This window comes from Oryzias latipes, chromosome 13 (genome assembly GCF_053564925.1).
Source record: "Oryzias latipes strain Hd-rR chromosome 13, Olatipes_Hd-rR_3.1".
Classification (NCBI taxonomy): domain Eukaryota; kingdom Metazoa; phylum Chordata; class Actinopteri; order Beloniformes; family Adrianichthyidae; genus Oryzias; species Oryzias latipes.
Genome location: NC_136249.1, coordinates 24253211 through 24275623, shown reverse-complemented (window position 1 = coordinate 24275623; position 22413 = coordinate 24253211). Strand labels below are relative to the sequence as shown.

Below are 22413 nucleotides of genomic sequence, written 5' to 3'. Positions count from 1 at the left end.
CAAAGACGTACACGGATCTATTTGTCTGGAAATGGATGGATCAGAAGGGAGCAGGGCAAGGAGCTTGTAACTGGCAGTAGATTTTAAGTAAAATCTGCTTCTGATTTGTAATGACTTGAATAAAGATATACACAGTTTAAATGTGTCCTCAATCATGTGGAAATGCTGCGAGAATATTTTAAAAACACCAAAAAAACAATTTTCATTGGAGAAATATAGAAAAAGGAATTGATTGTGGCTGCAATTGTTTGGCTTCCTCAAAAAGGTATAAATATAAATGTAGTCACTTAATCTAAATTCAAAAGTAACAGAACAACTCTAAGTCGAATGCAATTTAAATAGAACTGGCTAAATTCCCTATTCAGTTCGGTTTCTTGTTTTTCAAAGATGCACATAATGTTGTCTGTATTTCTGCATGCAGTTCAACTACATGAGTTCAAAAATCTCCAGCTATCTACTAAGCAAATTTTTAAATAAGAAAGAACGTTAAGTGTTTTGGAAAAATTAGAAACTTTTTTTTAAAATAAAAATATTCACCTAGAGTTGCCCTGATGCCTTTTTGCCCCCAAAAGATAAAGTCCTTGAGAAAACCTTTGAAAACACTGCTCGGTTTTATGTGTGTATAGTCCAGGTGAGAGCCGTTTCTTAAGTCTGATTCTTTAGAAGCGCGCGCGCGTGTATGTGTGAGTGTGTGTGTAAATGGGGGGGGGGGGGGTGAGGATGAGAGCAAATGTATGAAAGACAGAGGAGGAGTGAGGGGGGGGGGTTGTAAAAAAGAATATAGAGTAAAGAGGAGTAGGAGGGGGTGTTTTAAAAGGATGGGGTGCACTTATGTGTGGGAGGAAGGAAGGTGGTGCAGCTGGAGGGCACCAGGAGGGGAGGGTGGGGGTCGGGAGGAGGGTTTTTTTTCAGTGGGAGGGGGGGGGGGGGGGTATGAGGGGCGGAGACAGTATCCCCCGCCCTAGCGCTCGTCTCCAAGCTCAATTACCTGTTCTAGCAGAACTGATGCGAGCGCGAGTTTGCGAGCACGTGCCACGTAGGCTGGAAGAAAACTGAAACTACTACCAGGCGCGCGAGGACAAATAATTCTTTACATCTGATAAAAGAGCACGGTGTTTTTGTTTTTGTTTGTTTGTTTGGTTGTTTACCTTGAAATTTGACGGAGGATCTGACAGACCCGCGAGGATGCACTTGTTGTCAGCCAGATGCGCTTGTGCGCTGCTAATCCAGGCGCTCTTCTTTTGCCAAGGTAAGGCGCTACCTCCGTGTCCGGACACGCGTGGAAGCTGAAAGCTCTGACTGCAGGTGTCTCATAAACTCCCAGCTGCTCTTCCCACCACGCTTCCACCGGCGGGAACCTGAGCAGCAGCAATGTTGCTGTTAATCATTAAAAGTTGTGTTTCTGTTGTTGGCTGTTATACTTTATCAATCACTAAAGAAAATGTAATCATGAGCGCTTCAAATGAAGCCTATGCAGTATACATATACATATGTGTTATCTTACAAACTGTTTTATTGCATTCCAACTCTCATTCCTACCCCTCAAGTAAAAAATACTGAATCAATGCTTGGCGTAAAAAAGTGACTTTTCCTGCGGATAAACCCTCTGGCTGTCCAATTGTGCGTCTGCGGTCATCCACTCATGCGATGATGTCATTACCAGGGCGCGTTTTGTCCTGTTTCTGGAGTTTGTTAACTAAGCTGGCAGAAGAAGCTGCTTTTCTTGTTTGATTTATTATAATAATGAGCTGTGTGCACAAGGAAAGTATTCCTTACAGGCACACTTTGGTAATTACACATGTAGGCTTTTTTTAGGGTAAAGCAGACAGAAAATAATATATATTTTGGTTTTATTTGAAGTACAAACATTGTAATTTTGTCTTATTTAGCGTTTATTGTTTTAAAGCTTCAAATGTGGATTTTTTTCTAGTTTTTTGGAGGTCAACAGGTAGTGGCCCCATGTGTTAACATCTCTCATTCAGCTCAGCCATGAGCCCATTCTTTGGGAAACAGGCGGGAAGGTATGGTTCCACTCCGCCTTGTCACACTACAGTGGTGTCTGTTGTTGAAAATTAACACCACCCGCCACCCATCCGTCAAGCTCAGGTGGTTTGTTTGAGGGGAAACGAACAGACCCTTTGGGGTTGGATTTTGCACTACTTTGTTACTGCGTCTGGAGATGGAAGAAAGTCTGGATTTTATGGTCTTCTGCTGCCTAACACAATAGTCAAAATAAGCATTGGCTTACGAGGTGGTGAGAAAAAGAATCTGAGATGTGAATGTAAGGCGGGGGGTACAAATGAAAACAGGTGTGTTTACTTTGTTGGAACAACTGGAATTTGTAACAGCCCTCTTGTGTTTTGGCTCTAGATGGTGAGCCATGACCTGCAAGGAGATACAGTAGAAAAACAAGAGTTGATTTTGGGACAAAACGGTCCAGGAAGAAAGACGCATCTGTTTTTTTGTTCAACCTTTTGACTCTACTCCCCCGATCTCCACACCCACCCATCACTGCCTCCGTGCCCCTCCTGCACAGACAGACAGTGGACCGTGTCACAGCTGGTATTACTTGTCAGCCAAGTGGGGTTCTCCCTTTAGCTAATAGGCTAATGTCTGGTGAGGAGTCACCCAAATTACCTGAAATGTATTCAGCCCCCTCCTCCTCTTTCATCTCTAACTGGGTTATGTCAGAACTTGCTCGGTGAATGACAGCGATGTTGATCTGCAGGAAGTGGAGAGAATGGCTTTGATTGCATGTTTGGGTAGCATTCAACAATACGCTGTCCTGTTGGTGTGAATGCTGCTGGGGATCTTATGTTCCTTTGTTTTGGACTTATTCTACTCCATGTTTAAAGACTGCTTGTGGTCGTTTTCCTTTTTTTAAAGTCCCTCCCCAATACTCTTTTGAGTGTTCCAGGTGGTCTTTTAATAATAGAGTTTTTAGCCAAAATTAAAAAAAAATGTTTTTTCTAGGTCATAGTTTCTGCAGACCGGCAGGAGTTCATTTGAAAATTGCCCTTGAGTTGTGGGCGGGACTGTTGGTGCAGAGTGAGCTTCGCTTACTTCCCATCATCCATCTATTTGCACGCTTTCCAACTAGCTTACAGCCCCTCACAACCCTAACAACAAAAATAGCGAGCAATATTGTAGCCATCCAGCTGTACAGTTTTGAGCCACATTCCAGATCGGACACGGAAAACGATGTACATGAATCTATTTGTCCATTGAGACGACTATTGTTGTAATTATTGGCTATTAAAAAAAACTGAACTGAATTTGTCTGCATGTGGATGTATCGGAATTGGGCGGAGCTTGTGGTCTGCCAGTTGTAGCTTCTACGTTACTGCTACAAACGTTTTCAAGCTGCATTTTTTCCATCTGCTCCTGATGACAATGAATTGAAAAAAGAAATACTCAGAAATGCTATTTTAAATTTATATATATGCCCTACATCATTAAAAACAATCCACATATCAAAAACACCAAAAGCACATTTTTCATCGGAGTGGCTCTTTAAAATGATTTTTGTGGCTGTGTAACTTTGCCGCGCATTTCAAATTTTAGATGTAAATAGAGAAACGTGCTGCATATTATTTTTGCCCCTGATTTCCAGTCATAATTATTAGTTGATAGCCTTCCTCAAAAGTTGAACTGGTTGCATGGAAAGCACAATCAATCCAAACTGATTACCGTATATAGAAATACAAGAAAGTAAGAACTAAAGTAGGATGTAAAAGTTGTAATTTCACTAAAAGCGTTTTGAAGTTCCCTATTAATCCCCAGCTCCTCACTTTTTTTTTTTTTGTAATAGAAATGCTTGAAATACTCCCCAATGTGACATCTATGGAAGTTATTATCCTGCTGGATGCTTAACCCAAATTAGGCACCTCATAATGTCTCTCAAAAGGCTCTGAAGGGCTCTCAGTGCTCTGTGTGGAGAGAGATGGTGAAGTGGAACCTTTTCTAGCAGCACACCGTTACTAACACTTGTTTTTTTGGATGAGAAACACGGCGCACAAAACGTGAGACGCTATTACTCATCGAGGAGGCACAAAGCAAGTGAGATATAAGAAGGAAACAGATGTTCGGCGAGGAGAAAGAGGTTCAATCGTGGCCCTTGTGTTCCTCTGGGCCTGCATGAAAACGTTAAATTGGGAAAGGGGTGAGCTGAAGGCAGAGATGCGACGGATGCATGCTCCTGAAAGACGACAGGCACGCTCAGGCAGGCCGGGCTGCACTGTAAATTAAAGCGGCATTTGCGTGGAGGGCCCAGTGTCGTGTCCCACCAGGGGGTCGCAGAATTCCAAGCGGAGCCCCTGGCAGCGGCGCTTTATGGTCAGGATGCGAGGATCAGGCTTGAATGACAATCAGCATTTTTTAACATGGCATTGAAATGATCCCAGGCGATAAAAATACATATGATAGAAAACTAAAAATAACTTCTGATGAAAGCGAGACGGGGGTGTTGCATGGCCTTTTTTTTCTTTCTGAAACAGCACCAAAGAGGAGCTTTGATTACACTTCTTCAAGTGAGAAAAGCTCATGTCAGCTGACCGTTAGCCTGATTTACTCCTTTAAGAGGAGAAGCTCTGAATATCAAAGTTTCTGAGAAATCAGACTGGTGCATCACCTGCTCCCCAGAGACATGATGCTTCCCCGCCATATGGCGTATAGCCTGCAGAGGAGGGGGGTGTTCACTTACACAATGCATCTAAATGTGGTAGTTTTATCTATAGACCTGTGTGCAGAGTGGGCATTTAAAACTCTTAGTTCTGATGTAACACAGTTTCTAACTGCTGATTTCTTTTGTTTGTCAACCTTATAATGAGCAAAAGCACGCTCATGCTGCTCTCCACCCCCAGCAGGGCCACTGAACAGGTGGAGGAGTGTTGGTTTTTGGGGGGCTGTGAACAAGGAGTGGTGTTGGCCAACCCTTTATGATCCCTGTTTGTGTGTACAGTTGTCGGAAGGACAGCCTGTTCCCATCATTCACTCTAATTCAAAAGCTGACTATGGGAGCCTCGTTATTCAGCAGTTGTTCACGAGAAAAAAAGGGGGGGGGGGGCAGTTTTAAGTTTTATTCTTCAATCCAAAACGAAAACCAAAACATCACCACCGGATTAGAACGCTCCGGAAGAAATATGAGCCACGGCGTGAGCATGTGGAGCTTCCTGCGTGTCACTGCGAGCAATTTCCTCCCCGCTGGACTCGCCACGCTGGGAGATGCACGTGTGTGTCTTTGCCTCCCGAAAATGAAAAAGACTTGTGCGGCAAAAGTAATCATTCCCAGGCAATGACTCAATGAGGAAAAGGCTCTTTTGTTTGCCGGGGACACTTTTACACACAGTATTATCAGGAAGACAGCAGCCGGCGAATCTTAATTACACTTTGGTGATTGGTTCAACTCACTTTTACTAGCTTTTTTAGAGTGGAAGATACATTAAGTTTTTATAATCCCTGCCGGTCTAATTTGCTGGTCAGGTGTAAAAAAAATACTATCCAAACTTCTACTAATTAGACTTGTTGGAATTGTCACGTGTGTAACATCCTGAGTGAGAGTGCTTTCAACAAGAGTAGATTCTTTTGTTTCCCATTTACATGCAGGTTGATCTGCCTAGAAAATAATGGTTTATTTGTTATCCGACAGGAGGGAGCGCAGTTCTTTTGTTTCACCTCCAAAGAAAGACCTAACAACAGGAGAGAGAAGGCTCTCCTCTGCAGTGGCGCTTCTCTCTTTGTGCAGGGATGCTCCCATTTAAATGCATGAAGCCGGCCTTGGTTTTGGTGAAAGACCAGCGGTGCTATGAAATTGGGAAACCCCCTTGTTTCTGAGGTTGTTTCCGTCTTTTGTCATTGACGCCCCCCCTCCCAGCTTTCACTGGATTCCTGTGGACTCCCGCCGACTGTATTGTGACGCCGGCTCTTTTTAAACAAATGAGTGTAAGATGGTGACTTCTTGTTGCCGCTCCACTCTCCCCTTTTGTCATTAATATGGAACAGCACACACCCCTTGGAGAGGGCACGGAGTCGCTGCTGCCAGTCCTCACATGTGCAACCTGGAAAAGTGGGGTTGGAGGAGGGGGTTGGGGGATGCCTCCCCCTCCATTTGAAAAGCTTGCGACCACACCCTTCTTTAACGGGACCTGAATCTTTGTTCAAATTCAGTTATCGTTCTGTTTTAAATGAATTCTTTTAGTGGCTTCCATTATCTGTGATGGTGACGATCGGGCCTCCAAGAATAGATTCAGAAAATGTAGGAGGCTATAGGATAGGTGCTAATGCCACTTTTGTTTTGTAATGTGATGTAATGGATTGCTTTTTCTCTTTACATCTTTATCTCTGTGGATAAAACAAAAGCGATGGGAGCACCGCTGACAGCAGGAACCACATGGGACCAGCGGCAGCAGCTTCTCTTATTGGTCCATAAATGGAGTGGGAGTAAAAGACAAAAATGGCTGCCTTCATTCACCATAAAATGACAATTTCTGCTGTTTTTGAGGGGAATCCGAGAGGTCTCTAATCTTTTTTTAATCAAACCTTTTATTCTGCTTCAACAAAGGTTCAAAAGAGTCGGGCGAGTTGACACAGCTCTTGTAGAAAAGGTGAAGCATTCAGTTCAAGCCTGGGGGCAGCTAATAAAATGACATGAAGTTTTGTCTTCAGGTTCATGTCTGAATCCCTCTGTGTTAGATCCAAAGCCAGTTTGCAAATTGAGAAATCACTATTCATCCTTACAGTATGTGGTGGTTTTTTATGATTAATTTAAGAATTGCACAGATTCCCAGCTTTTACCGCCCTTTTGATTCTAAAGAGCGGGCTTTTCAGTGGGCATTTGACCTCATTAGTCACATTCTTGCCATTTAAAAAGCCGGTTCTTTGTGCAGTGGCAATGTCCACCAGCCTTCTGTCACAGACTGCAGCAGCAAGCTGCAATGCCTGAAGCCATCTCAGCATATGCTGCTGTATTGAACTTGCAGGAGACAGGCCTTTCCATTCAGAAAGCCTCTCTTTCACAGGGGGGTGTCAGAGTAAATGTCTCATTGAAATTAAAAGCCTGTCATTCTCCTTGTGTCCAAGCAACAAACAAGTGAAAGGATTAAAAAAGGTTGACCTGTCTCTGTGGGTCATTCAATACCCTTCTGACTCCCATAGACCTTTTACACGCATTAAAAAGCCACAGGGATTTTTTTTATTTTTTAAATATGCTTAATATTTAACATCCTGTTACTATTCTCTCTGATGTAAATCAAGCTTTTGTTCTAGTACCCACAGATCCACTGACTGCAACATTTTTATATAACGCTTTAAAATTTAGATGAAAGTTTGATAAGGCTTGTTGTGCATAGAGGAAACGGAAGAAAAAATACTGCATTTCTACTGTTATTATCTCTTTGTTCAGATGTGTGGTGGGAATCACAGACCAGCTTGTGTGACGCACATTTCTAACAGTCATTTTGCATCAATCAATACATTCAATATCCTTTCTCAACTTCTTTTTACATGCTGGTGGCAGTTCATCAATTTTTTAGCAAGCAAACAGGAATTAAGAGAACTCGGCCAGTCACAGAAAGGAAAGTCAAAAAGCAGATTTATTGGGTTATGTAAAAATGTTATCACAGAAGACATATCTTTTTGTGATCTGTTTCTCTGAGGAAGTCTTGACAAAAAGAATTTGAATTACAGAGTCAGCTTACACCCTAGTGCCTAACCCTTGTTAATCCTGTAAATAAATGGGAAAAAAGATTACAATTAGGAGTGCTTTAACTGTCAGGTAGGCCACAGGGAATCAGCTTGAATGGAGGGAATTTCCCAAATTTTGTATTTCTTTTTTATTTGGTTTTACACTCAAGCTTCATGCAGTCACAACAGCCGCTCTTCAGAGGGCAGAATAAACAAAAACAAGCTCTAAATGGGAAGAAAGGAATAGAAAAGAAAGAACAGCTAGCTCATACTGTTCTTCATAAATTAATAAGACAATAGTTTTCATATACTGATAAGCCGATTTCTACACCACTTTTACAGAATAGACATTTTCCGACCTTTTAACATTTCCCACTTTTCCAAAGTTGTGCTGCAAGAGTTTAATTTCACAGCGCTCAAATTTTTTATTCTCTTTGTTTTGCTAGGGTCTTTGGTCCCAATAATACTTTATTTTTTGGACTATGAGTTGCTCCAGAGTATAAGTTGCAGCAGCCAAAAAAATGCATAATAAAGAAGAAAAATTATACATAGATTGCACTTTTGGGAGAAATCTTTTAACAAAGTATTGACATTTCATCTTAAAAGGCCAATCATGATAAAGGAATAGATAACAAGTATAGACTGAATTATAGTCTTCACTACCATAACACATTGATGCTTAGCAGCTTCATGAAACATAGGAGGAATCATGTATATTACCGTAAGATATGAACAATTATTCAGACAACCATAGCATAAAGAACATGTTAACAAGTCAACTAAACTCTTATTATCACTTCAAATCACTTGTCTTCATCATCAATTCCGCCATAAGGTAGACTTGCCTCAAAAAGCGAAACCAGTCAACGCAGTGACAACAGCGAAAGACTGGGTGTATGTTTCAGAAAAACAGAGCCTCATAAATCACAACTTCAGCTCTTGTTTTTTGCGATAACAGGAAATCTTCTGCATTCCGGTCCATGAACAGTTTAGACTTCCTCCTTGGCCTTGGGCTATGTCCTTCTTCATGTGAAACTGCTTTGAAAAGCTTTGATGCATTCTAAGAAAATGTGATCCTCAAAACAAGTCCCAGTCATCTTGGAGAACTAAAAACCCTGTTTCTGTTGATTCACACAGTGCTCCTCTGCCTGTCATCTTGAGGATCATCATTTTTGAAACTTGCTGTGCTATTTCCACTCATTATCTCATTACAGGTCATGTTCCACATGATACTAGAGATCCATTCCACTGTTGTTTCATTGCAAGATTACTGTAGTTTCTATTTCTTCCAGTATCACTTTATGTCAGACTACAGATAAAAGTGGCTGACCATTGTCAGCTTTGTGCAAGTTATTTCTATTGTTTTGGATTCACAGTCTGCCTCATTAATGATCCCGCCCACAATGACCAAGAGTTTGCCTATGGTTCTATGTTCTCTTCGTTGTTCCACTACTGGACTTTGCTGTCTTCTTTTGAGCCTGAAAGTATTTATGTAGTAGCGCCTCACCTTGGTCAGCAGGAGCAGCAGTTAAATTTTGGGATTCAAAAAAATGTCTGTATAGTGAAATTAAAGGCACATTCCAACTATATGTTTATCTATTGTAGAAGCATTCCCAATGGTCTTTTAATTATGATTATGCAGTTTTAGGCCAAAATCACAAAACCTGTTTGTTTTTTTTGTACATATTTTCTGCAGAGCGACAGGAGTTCCTTAGAAATTCACCTGTAAGTTGTGGGCGGGACTGTCGGCGTGGAGCATTCCTCCACTGATATTTCCTGCTCCAGTGCAACAGAAATAGCAAGCAGTATTAAGGCCCGTACACACTGGGACGAATATTCGCCAGGCGTTATTCACCCGTGTTTTTCGCCACGTTTTTGTGTTCACACCCAGGCGATTTTCGCTGACGATGAGCCGAGCGAACATGCAATTTCATTCCCTGACATTAGATGGCGCTTAATGTAAACAGAAATACTCCTGTACACAAGGTGGCGCTGCGCAACTTTAAGCTTCTTAAAGTTGCTTTTCACTCAGAAGAAGAGAGCAAGTATTACGCGCTTGTCAGAATAATACAAGGAAAACAGGAATATTTCAAGCACCAGTAGCTCCAACTGGTGCTTGGTTCGGGGATATTTTAGAATATCTTTCATTATTTCTTCGCGGCAGTGTAGACGCTACTTGGCGTCTATCTTCTTCGCTGGTATGTGTGCTCAGCAAGGCAGTTTTGTGTTTGAGCGCCCCCAAGTTGTGTTTCACTGTAACTTCAGAAGCTCCAGACACGTGTGCATAAGCGCCATTCTCATTGGTCGAATAGATTTCGACGCGAGGCGTCAAAAAAAAAAGAAAAGAACCCGAGGTTTGTTTTTTTTTGACGCTTTGACGCGTAGCGTTTTTTCGCGTCGGTGTGCACACTCTCATTGGTGCCCTTTGTTAAGTCACGAGGCGTTAAACGTCGGCGAAAATCGCCGGCGAAATTCCTCCCGGTGTGAACAGTACGGTGGCCCAGAAGGGTCACAACACAACACATTAACTTTATACACAACACACTAACTTTACACACAACACATTAACTTTACACACAACACATTAACTTTATACACAACACACTAACTTTACACACAACACACTAACTTTACACACAACACATTAACTTTACACACAACACATTAACTTAACACACAACACATTAACTTAACACACAACACATTAACTCACAACACAACACAATAGCTCACAACACAACACATTAACTCACAACACAACACAATAACTCACAACACAACACATTAACTCACAACACAACACGTTAACTCATGGCCCAGAAGGGTCACAACACAACACATTAACTTACCTCACAACACATTAACTCACAACGGAAGTAAAGCAGCAATTGAAGTGCTTTTATTCTGAAATTTCTACTGGGCTGAGCAGCTAACTACCTAACAGAAAGTAATGTCACAGTGAGCTGTGGAGGGAGCATGTTATTGCTACAAGAGAAGCTAGCAGCAGTGTTGCCAGAAACTTTGTCTTTACTACGGTTCTCCTTCCTCTAAACACACACAATATGAACACACACTCCTCCCTCCGCTCTGACCCCCCCCCTCTGTCGCTGCACGCGCGCTCCTCTCCTCTCCTTTTTTCCCCTCTGTCCTGTGTGTGCGTGTGTGTTGGGGACTGCACGTGCCTGTGTGAGAGGACGGAGCGGAAAAAAGGAGAGGAGAGGAGTGCGTGCAGCTCCCTCCACAGCTCACTGTGACTTTACTTTCTGTTAGGTAGTTAGCTGCTCAGCCCAGTAGAAATTTCAGAATAAAAGCACTTCAATTGCTGCTTTACTTCCGCTGTGAGTTAATGTGTTGTGAGGTAAGTTAATGTGTTGTGTTGTGAGTTAATGTGTTGTGTTGTGAGTTATTGTGTTGTGTTGTGAGTTAATGTGTTGTGTTGTGAGTTATTGTGTTGTGAGTTAATGTGTTGTGTGTTAAGTTAATGTGTTGTGTGTAAAGTTAATGTGTTGTGTGTAAAGTTAATCTGTTGTGTGTAAAGTTAGTGTGTTGTGTGTAAAGTTAGTGTGTTGTGTGTAAAGTTAATGTGTTGTGTGTAAAGTTAGTGTGTTGTGTATAAAGTTAATGTGTTGTGTTGTGACCCTTCTGGGCCACCGTAGAACAGGCCTTTAGAGCTATCCAGCCGTAGAGTTTCAAGGCGAATGCCGTTATAAAAACACACACAAAGAAAACAATTTCACCTTCCAGTGAAAGACTGAGTGCAAGTTTAAAGACACCTTCCTGTGTAGTTCTGTTATATCCATCTGAACCTCTACGCAAGTGGTGGCTTTTTGCTGTGCCGTTGAGCAACAACAGAATCTGGGTTTGAACTGAACTTGTGGATAAGTGAAAGGTGTTCTTTTGTGTATAAACAGAAACATATTGCCTTTATGTTCATCTCCTTTGCCTAAGCTCATAAGGTGGGTGAAAGAAAGGCTTCACTGTTAATTGAATTTAATATTTAATCAATTGGGATGTCCTGTAAGGTCAACTGTTTATACTAAGGCAGAACATCGAAACATTGCACAAAGCAGTAATTTAGAAGAATTGTTCTATTTATTACATTACTTCCTATATGATGTGAGCAATAAATATATTAAGATGAAGCCTTATAACAGTGAAAAATATAGTGAAGATTAGACGTTTTACATCTAATTGCGGCAAATCATTTTCAAGATCAGGCTAACAAAAACTTGATGTACATAAAGTGCTGAGGAGACTGGAATATTTATGGGAAAGCAGCTTAGATTTTCTATTTTTTTAAATGCAAGGAAATCTCAGGATTACCTGTTTTACTGTGAGGAGGTTGCCAAAGCACGCTCATGAAAGCAAAGCCAAAGCAAACTGGTAATCCAGACCAAGTCAACATCACAGCGTTGGTTTGTTCTCACAGGCGGGCAGTGTTTGTTCAAACAATATTATTTCCCAGAGGGTTTCTCATAAGTACAAAACTTTGTTACCTGGGTAGCATTTCTTCGCATGGTTGAGGGATTTGCTCTGTGCCTCATATGTTTTAAAAATATTCAATTCAATTCAACACAGTAACAACTTCCAAAGACCAGCTCTTTTTTTAAATCATTATGTTAATGCCTGCCTGGCTGTGTTTTCTGTAATCCTACAGCTTTGGCGTGTATGCCTTATTATTGTCTAAAGATGATGATTCTGCACAAAATGTGTCAATAAAGTTATCCAGATCTGACCTTTGAATAGTAGCAATTTTTAAAAATCCCATTGTTAGTGCGAGTCATTTTCTTATTTTAAAAGGGGTTAGGATCTTTTCACAATCTTACACAGAAAAAGTTCAGTCATCATTGCTGAACCAAGAGCTTAGAAGATTGCACTTTTGTTCAGATGCCCCATATTCCTCTGTAACTTTGAAGTTTAGATCAAGATTATAGGTTCATGTTCAAAGCTGGAGCACCAAGAGAGACTCTGGATTGGTTCATAGCAAAGGAAAGACGTAATCCTACTTAGTAGGTTAATTTAAAAGAGATGACTCTACAGTCTGTTTTTGGTGCCTTTGAACTGGGTTGGCTGCTGGTTAGCAGTTGTGGTTAGCAACCAAGAATTCCTGTCTGTCAGTCAAGGTTCTTCCTTGTTTATGCTTTACTCAGGTATGGGTCACAAACTCTGTTTGTTTTCCATTCAACACAAGTGAAAAATAAGAAAAACAAGGAAATCCTCTCCACTCCAATAAAAATGATGTATTGGGTGTTCTTAACATGTTCTTGAAGCATTTTTCTTATAATGGAGGACACATATAAAGAAAATGAAGATTAAAACTGCATTTCTAAGTATTTTTTTTCAAATCATGGTGAATCAGAAGCAGATGAAAAAAATGCCGTTTGAAAAGTGCTTGTAGTGGTTGTGTGCAAACTACAATTGGCAGCCCACAAGCTCCCTGCTCCGCTCCATTTCAATGCATCCACTTGTAGACGACTAGATCCAGGTACGTCTCTGTTTTCCTTGTTTGTGCTGACATTTGGCTCCAAACGGTATAGTTGGACAGGTCTGATATTGCGCATCATTGTTTGTTGCACCAGTAATGTTAGGTTGGGTTTATGAGGGGCTGTAAACTAGAGGATTAGCTTGCAAATATAGAGATGATAGGAAATTAGCGGAGGCTGACTCTGCGCCAATGTCCCTGCCCACAACTCAGAGGCAAATTTCGAATGAACTTCTGCCACTCTGCAGAATCTATGTCCTAGAAAAGGACAGTTTTTTCTGATTTTGGCTAAAAAATGGCAAAATCATAATTATTAAACCACTGGGAACACTTTTAAAATAGAAAGATCGAAAGATGATCAGAGTGGGTCTTTAACGATGTAGCATAAGCAGCACAGGACTTGAGTGTCAGTGTGGTAACTCCACATATGTAGTTTAAAAAATACTGCATCGTGAAGGCTTTGAGTTTATTTTGTCTTCTTACTGCTGCTGAACCGAGTACTGCAGATTTCCATTGGCAGAAATAAAATTGTTGAGACAGTTTTTTCACTTTCTACACAAATCCCAAAATTAAAGCCTAAGCTGCATCACCGTGTCCTTAGATGAACTCATGACCCTGTTTGCCATAGACCTAATGGCTTTAAGTTTTTACCTAAAGCTGTGCTTTGAAGGAAATCGGTGCTGCTAACGTTACATGTGTTTCCCACCCATGGTGTGTGAGCTCTTTAATGCTCGTATTTAAAAAAAATGACTGTGAAAAACTCATGAATTGTAGCTTTAGTTTAAATAATCTAAATCTTGAGGCTCAACTGCAGCTCCTCTTCGCTCCTGGCATGACTCAGCGTTCAGAAATTCTGGTTAAGCATTACCTTAGCTCTCATTTACACAGCTTAACCAAACATCTGTTGAAGAATAATCTCCATGTTCTGCCACAGTTCATCAGCACAACAGATCCACTCAGCCAGACTTATCTGTGCAGCTCCCAGTGCCCCAAACTATGAGGATCTGCCAGTTAGAAAGATACCACCATTCATTGTTTTATGCACTGTTCCGAATTCCAGTGAATATGCAAAAAATACTCAACTTATTTTTATCTGTGCTGTTTTTTCTCTTTATCTATGTTTTATGCGAGACTAAGTAAGAACCGTGCAAACAGGTCTCTAGTTCGTTAACCTCTGTAAGCTTTTAATACAGAATATACTAGATTCATCCAGATTATTGATTTTTTTTTACCTTTATTGGGAAACTTTCTGCACTACAAACCCTGATTTCAGTAAAAGTTCTCAAAACTCAAGGCGCAACTGTTCTAATCAAATTGAAGTCAAGTAAAGAATTAAACATGTAATAACTTAAAATAAAAAAAAGTTGTGTTACTCAGAAACTTGAATCTTATTTATTACTTTTGATTGCACTAAACTTTAAAACGTATTTTAAAATTCTATGTTTTTATTTGTTCTATCCAGTTATTTTGAATAAATGCTATACTGATGCCAATAAAGTTTACACTTAAACAAATGTTGTGTAAACCTTAAGGTTATATACTTTTTTAAATGTGTTTTTTTTTTGTTCCCAATACATAAAAATCACCACTGAATAATCTAAAAACGTATCTAAGAACCTCCGGTTTGGTTGTTTAAAAGGGAAATACAAATTTGATGCTAATGATAATAATGCATACTCTCCAGCATTGATTGATAGTTATTATGGAGTATCAATCATACTTTTCTTTCTCTGACAACTGACTGGTGTCATGGGAGCTCTGGTCTCTAAGCCCCCACTTTTATCCGGCCTTGCCGTTTGTAGCAGCTCTTTCTTTACGGTTGCTTGAAGGGGAAAACCTGTGCAGACGATCCCGGAGGACGACTCTTGAGCTCTCCAGGCCACGTTGCAGATGTTGTGAACATCTTTCCGTGGTAGAACATGTGTCGGTACCTTTTGCTTATTGACAGCTTTTTGTTGTGTGGGATGTTTCACCGCTTCCCGTACATTTTTTGTTTGTTTTTTTGCTGTCAGACATGTCTTCGAGGCTTTTTGTGCCCATGTTTGGAATGCTGAACACATGAGGCAGAGGGGTGGGGGAGTAAAATCTTTTAGCAGGAGGGTGGAGGGTTAAAAGCACTTATCTTGATGCATAGCTTCTCTTCTCATCATGGTGAAAGAAGAAAATGTAATGACTGACACTAATTGAATTATATTAAAGGTCCATGGAAGGACTGTGTCCCATCCCGAAATACATAAATTCGGTTATCTCATTTTGCTGAAACAAAAGGATTCCTATAACAAAAGAGCGAGCCGGGTTATTGTTTTGACAGTATTAATGGCCCTGTGTAGACAAAAGACAAATTGCTGTCTGGATGTAAGTGAATTTCTAGCACAATAACAAACAAATCCTTTTATAGAAGATACAAAAAGCTTCACACACTCCCAAAAAAAGTAGCTTGGAGTTCCCACCACTAAAGCTTTGCAGTAAGTTTGTGTTAGCAGTCCATTCTCCATGTGAACCTCAAAGTCCTGAAGACTGTGGTATACCAGTATGCTAATCTGCAGCCTTTCACAGCGGGGCTTCAAAGCAGACATTGGTCAATGGGTATTAAATGTAAAACCACAAAGATTCCATGTGCAAGCAGGTACATAATCCTTTGTATGTTTTATCTGCATTCCATGTATTCCTCCCACTACTTTCTGCTCTGTTTAGCCAGCAGAGGCTTTAAGAAACCCCCCCTCGAGCTAAAACGTTGGGACACAATTTGAAACCGTCATGGTCTCCTAACACCTACCAGGCTGCTGGACTTATTGGAATGGGGAGAGCTGCTTTCTCTTGTTTCACAGAAGCGGGTTAGAAGGTCAGTTCTGTCATTTTTGAGTGTGCAAACACATACACACGACTAATGGGAGAGCGCGAGCTCCGAAATTACCAAAGATGAAAGCTACAAGAGTCATCTGCCGAACAAATGAGAATTCCTACCTGGTAATGTTTCACATTGTTTACCGCTTTGCAATGGCAAAGCACACACATTACTGTCACAGAGGCGAGGTGGGCTGACTTACATTCAGAACACTGACAAAACAGCTGCACGCATTTCCATAAATCATTTGCTCTGAATTGGGAAAATATTAACCCATGTGCTATGAAGCGTCTAATGAAGCATCTAAAGGTCAAGAAGTGGGTTTTTTCATTTCCACCCAAGTGGAAAAGTGAGGGCCCTTGGCTTCATTCCCACCTTTGTCTTTGCAGTCTAGGTTGGGGCTGCTTACGATTTTGTTGCCAGTATCCATTTACCCTCAGCACAAGCGTGTTGTGGCAGCAGATTTGATTGGTATCCTTAGGCACCACCTGACACTGTAATATACTCATACAGATAGCATAATGGTAAACACAACAGCTCCCTGAGGACAGATACACTGCAAGCATTCAAAGGATTCGCTGCTGAGTGGAGGTGTGGGGGCAGGGAATAACTGGGCGCGGCCGCCTTTCCAGCAGAAGCTGCACTGGTGATACAGACAGACGTCTGTGCCAACAAGAGCTGGCTGTAGTTGTGTAAATAGTTCAATCTATAGCTGCCCATTGGGTTTTATAGCTCAAGGAAAAACAATAATCATAATTTATTGAATACACCACCAGTGGCAGGAGGAAGCTTTTTTAGTCTAATGGTTCATTAAATGCAATATGTTGTGCATTAGGGTTTTAGTGAGGGCTGCAGCTAACAGCTTTTTGGAAATTATTATCAACATGTGCCGCTGTTTCAAGCTGAAAATGATGCGGAAATTAATATCAAGTGTTATCAGAGTCCAATCTGTGGGTATTATCTTGTAAATGATATTAAATACATAGATTAAACACAAGGATATCTCAATGACAGTACCTCTGTCCAAACAATAAAGTCCTCTTGTAATAATAGAAAAAATTATATCAGTAACTGACAAAACCCATGTATCAATAAAGGCTATGTAAGATCATTTATATTAGTACAAAAGTTTTACTATAATAAAGTGTTTTAAACAATAAGTTGCAAACTTTCTTTCAAAAAGTCATATTCATATTTCACCAATGCCACAAATTTCAATGTAAGTATAAAGTATACTATTTTTGTTCAATATTCCTTATATACAATAGACTTCTTGACTCCACACCCATTTGTGTTCATCCTCAAGTGCAAATTTCAGATGCCAGAAGTGTTGTATAACAAAAGAAATATGTTTTGATATTTTTCTTAAGTATCAAAACACATCAAATAAGATGTGAACACGCTAATGGCATGCATTGAGGTTGGAGGCTGGTGAGGCACTGATTCTTTTCAGAGTCAGATTTACAAATATACAAACTCAGTGTATTTGCAGAGTACTGAATGTGTTTCATATCTCATCAGCATTCCTCTTATAAACATAACAGGTTCATTTTGGGCCAAGAATGTAAAACGCACGGCAGTTCAGTATTTTTCCTAAAAACACCAAGGTGGTGGCTACAGATTATAACATAGACACAGCAGCACGGAAGGATGCATGCCTTCTCATGGTAAATACAAACCAAGCATGTCAAGAACGTGCTGAACTTGGTTTCTTGAATGCGTTTTTAGCATACAGTGTTCAAACGGGTCTGTTGCTACTAATACTGTCAGGAACTGGTGGTGTAGGAGCCCAAAATGCAGGAGACCAGACATGGTGGCAGAAACTTAAAATATTTAAAGAATAAACTGAAACATGACAAAACTCTGGGAGCAACAAAGTAGTGACAAAACAGAACACATGCCCTGACACTGAGGAACTGAAAACCAGACACTTAAATAGACTAAGGGGGATTAAATAAAACCAGCTGTGGATGATCGACCTGAACCTGGTGAGACTGACAAGGAAAATAGAACATGACAACATAACCACAAAAACCCAAAGCACAGCCCTTACAGTACCCCTCCCCAAAAGGGCAGATCCCAGATGCCCTAACACCTGAGTGGGTTCCTGGGTTCCTGCAGCCAGGCATAAGTGAGGGGTAATATGGCAAATCCATACTCAGGAACAGACTTGAAGAGGAGCGGCCCCAATGACTCTCACAAGGGACAGGTCCGTGGAACACACCTGTCTGTAACTTATTTCTCTTCAAAGTGATACATTAAATTCGTAGACTTAGAACTTTATCAGTATTCTTTAGCACCATCATTTAATTCCCAAATTAAGCCAGAAGGGGGTTTGGCAGGTTTTTGGAATGTATCTGGACCCCACAAGATAGGACGAGGGAAAGTTCAAAAAGAAATTGCTCCTTTTTACCACCTATCCCCCAGTGACGTGCGGTGAGGTTAATGGCTGGTGAGACACTGACATCATCTGTCAGATTTACAAACATATGAACCACACTGAGTAACTTATTCACCCTTTGATTGACAACAGTTAACGTGTTTTGTTTAAAATATCATTTCAACATGTTTTTTTTTTCATATACAAACTGCAGCATAGAAAAAAACAAACCTAATTATCGTCTTACCTTTACTTGTAAATAAAGTCCATACGCCGCTCCTTCTGAAGAAAATGACTTGCCGCTTGCTATCATTCTATTATTTTTTAGCGTCATAATCTCAGGGCTCACCGGCGCCCCCTAACATGAGGCACGAGAACTGCTGGCCTCACCCAGCGGCTTTTTTGCCGGCGTTAAGCGCTCAGCATAAGAAACACGTCCCTCACTTACAGTTATTTATAAAAACAAACACCTTACATCATATACATCTGCTAAATTATGTAAACTCAGCTCATATAGTACAAGTGATTGAACCGACATACAGAGAGACAGCAGTGCCGTCTGACTGCATAGGTATTGTGCAATCCAAGGTGAGGCTCAGTGGGCTGGCGCCTCATCGTAGTTACTTAGTATCTGAACGTCAAATGCGGAAATTCAGCGATTTTGAAAAGAAAAAACACCCAAAAATGGTACATTTAAATGGAAAATGACTGCAAAGCACAAATTACTGATTGAATATAATAATTGAATTTATTTTTTCTCTTTTCTTCCCATAATAACAGGTGAGGCACAGCCTCACCTGCCTCTTCTGACTGCACGTCACTGCTATCCCCGTAGTCGTTTGAAGAACTGTGGCATTTGAAACCTCCTGACTGGTTTGGTTCTGAGAACAGAAGATGTGGGCTTGATTAACAAGCCTGAAACAAATATTTTGCTTTTTTTCAGCAAATTTTGTTTATTTAATCAGCCTCTTTGTCCACAAAATGCCAGTAAACAGCATAAACCACATATCTTCAGAGCTCAAGCTGCCACTTTTTTGATTGCCTGTTTTCAGTAGAAAGAATCTGTCATGCAGTAAATAAGGACAATTTGAATGCTAAAAGCATCATTATGTTTGACATTTTTTGCTTTGTATCGCACAAACAGTTCCCCGTGTATTAGAGTTGTTTGCTGGTCTGCTAATCATTGAACTAACATATTGCTTCAAGAGCACCATGCATGGTCAAATGTATATTTATTGCATGTATATTTTGTTATCAGCAAGTCTAATTCACGAAGTTGCTTGTTCTGTAACCCACTGAATAGACACTAACAGTAGAAGTCAGTAGGCTCAGTTTGCTTCAAGCAAACGAAGCTGGCAAGTTTATGGCTTGTATGCAGAAAAGCTGGTACCTCCTGTCTGCTGTGATACCTCTCCAAGAGACCTGGAGAAATGATGAGCACTTTGATGTCAGAGAGGCTGTTTGGAATGTGTCAAGAATATTTTAATGCTTCCTGCTAAATCCTGACATCCGGATGAAAAAAGAGAAAAAAGGGGAAAGCCTTGAAGAAGTTGAGGATCCGTTTCTTTCACTTAGATTCCCTGATTCCTTCCCAGTAATCTGCATGTCACTAACTTCATCAGCGTCTGAAGTGACTCCGTTCTGGGTTCTTCTGCGATATGTATATCACCCAAAGCTTCTGCCTTACCAATACTTTTATCTTTTAATGGTGTAAACTTGTGTTTGAGCCTGACTGCTCTTACAAGACCTGATTTTGGGGAAGACTTTTCTTTTAGGTAGCCGCTTGTTGGAGTTGGAAACACTCAAATATTTATCCAAGTCTGTTGTTCCAGCATAAACCAATGACAATGTGATCTGATACCTGTCAGGTGAAGAGCTCTGTTTCTCCTGTTGCAATGATGACCAAAAGCACTAACGAAAACATTACTCAAAGCAGGAAGAGATCACTTCCCTTCTTAGTTTTTCACCTGATACCCTAAATGTGAAAACATGATTTGGATGCTCCAAAGTCAGCATTCTAAACTAAAAGTGGCCAGCTAGATCTTTTTAGTGCAAACATTGTTTTAGCAGCTGCAGCACAAACTGGGAAAGTTGAATGTTCAGAAGCAGGGATGTTGCCTCCTATGCGAGCTCAGCATCAGGCACAAGCCAGGCAGAACTAATTCAATTATGCTTGTAGGATCCTCCAGTTTAATAAAGTTTGAAGGCTTCTTAGTGTATGAGAATGTTATCATGTATAAATGACTCAGAAATAATTAAGAATGAATGAGGCAAAGTGAAAGGCCTCAGCCTTGCCATCCTCCACAGAAAAGCAGCAACTAGAAAAAAATGAGATGTTTTCTTTGGCATGTGAAAAGTGGAAAAGATCGGGTCACAGCAATTCACAGAGTGTTACTTTTGTAGATGGAAGGACCAAAGAAGCAAATGTGTAATTCTTTAATATTGGATGTAACCTTTAATTTTGTACAGAATTTGTACATCTGGTACTTTAGAGGTTGAAAAGATTTGACGGTCCTCCTTGACTGTTCTGCAAAAATCTTTATCTTAGAAGAGCTTCGAACTGAGTGAAATTGTTCCTTGGTGCGTCATATAACTTCTATTGAAATGTGCTTGTGTAACCGACACATTCCTTTACTTTTAGTCTTGATAGGAAAAATACTTGAAAGTCTTTCTTAGGAGTAACTTTGATCGAGGCGTGATTTATGACTTTCTACCTGGGAGGCGTGGCCTGTGTGCAGGGCGACAGGACACAGAGATTCATTAGCCTCCGGTTGGGTCTCATCTGTCATACTCAGTCATAACCTGCAGGTTTAACGTGAGCTAATGCACGCTCTACCGGAAACAAAAGCCTTAAGTCAAGCCCAAACGCTTGCCACCATGGTGCATTAGGAAAGAGGTAATGGGTAAGGAGGAAGCAGCGCTGCCGTGCTTTGTTAATGGCCTAATGCTGCTTTTAATGGTTAGCTACGTCATTAATGGGAGTTGTTGGATGTTTAGAGTCAGGACAGTGAGCTCTCCTTTGATCCACCCCATGTCTGCTCACAGGCTTCCAGCAGCCACATAGACCCCCCCCCCCACACACCTCCCCTTAGGGCCCTGTGGTGTGCACCCCTTAAATACATAATTCACAACATAATGGACGTGATTTCAGAGTGCACTTACCACCCGATCGCTCCAGCCAGCTGTGATCTTAAGAGCGGTGCCTTCGCTCGGGTACAGCTAATCTGCTGATGCAATTTATGACATTTTTTAAGAGGTTTTTATGGACGGGCATGTGGTCGAGTGTGCAGATGAGAACATTTCAAAGACTAACGATCATGCTACAAGATCAATTTCTGGGAAACCTCGTGGCAAGTCATTTAGGGGGATAATCATCCTTCGTGGACGGTGCTTTTATCTTTCCCTTCCGCCTGTCTTGGAGAAAATATAGCAGAATGACTCAAGCTGCCATCAACTTGTGTCAAAACGCAGGTTGATACCTGTTTTCCTCCTGATGGCTCACAAGGCCACTTCCTTTTGTCTCATTTCTTCTTTTTTAACTTCATAACCAATCAAAATGAAAGTTTTCAAAGCAGTTTAGGCCAAATCAAAGCCGAGACGCATGCTTTGATGTTACTGTCAGCATCTATACTGAAAAAGCCCCTTAAAGTAACTTTAACATTATTTATTCAAGTATTTGACCGTATTACCTTTTAAATTCTCATCATAAATAGAAGAATATACTTCCACTTTCGGCTTCTCCCATCAGGGGTCGCCACAGCGAACAAGTCGCATGGTAAATTTGGCAATGTTTTACGCCGGATGCCCTTCCTGACGCAACCTTCTCTAACCGGGCTTGGAACCGGCGGAGGTAGAGAAGGGAACAGGGAGCAGCCTGGAGTCGAACCTGGGTTTCACGGACGGAAGGCGCCGCAAACCAGCACGAGCTAAACTGGCCCCCCAAATAGAAGAATATAAACGGGAAGAAAGAAACACAGAAGGAAAATATCTTTGAATCTCTGGCTGTTGTCTCTCTGTGATGTAAAT

The 22413-nt window shown here is 40.9% G+C and overlaps 1 protein-coding gene across 2 annotated transcripts in view; it reads left to right on the top strand.

Annotated features, from left to right (window-relative positions):
• Window positions 1-901: 901 nt before the first annotated feature.
• Window positions 902-22413, top strand: part of LOC101169470 (CD166 antigen homolog A) — a 48591-nt gene continuing 27079 nt past the window's right edge. For both annotated transcript variants that reach the window (XM_078929367.1, XM_004075351.4), the window contains exon 1: window positions 902-1249. In XM_078929367.1, the coding sequence (XP_078785493.1) occupies window positions 1186-1249 (64 nt within the window). In that variant the 5' untranslated portion in view covers window positions 902-1185. The remainder of the gene's footprint in view (window positions 1250-22413) is intronic.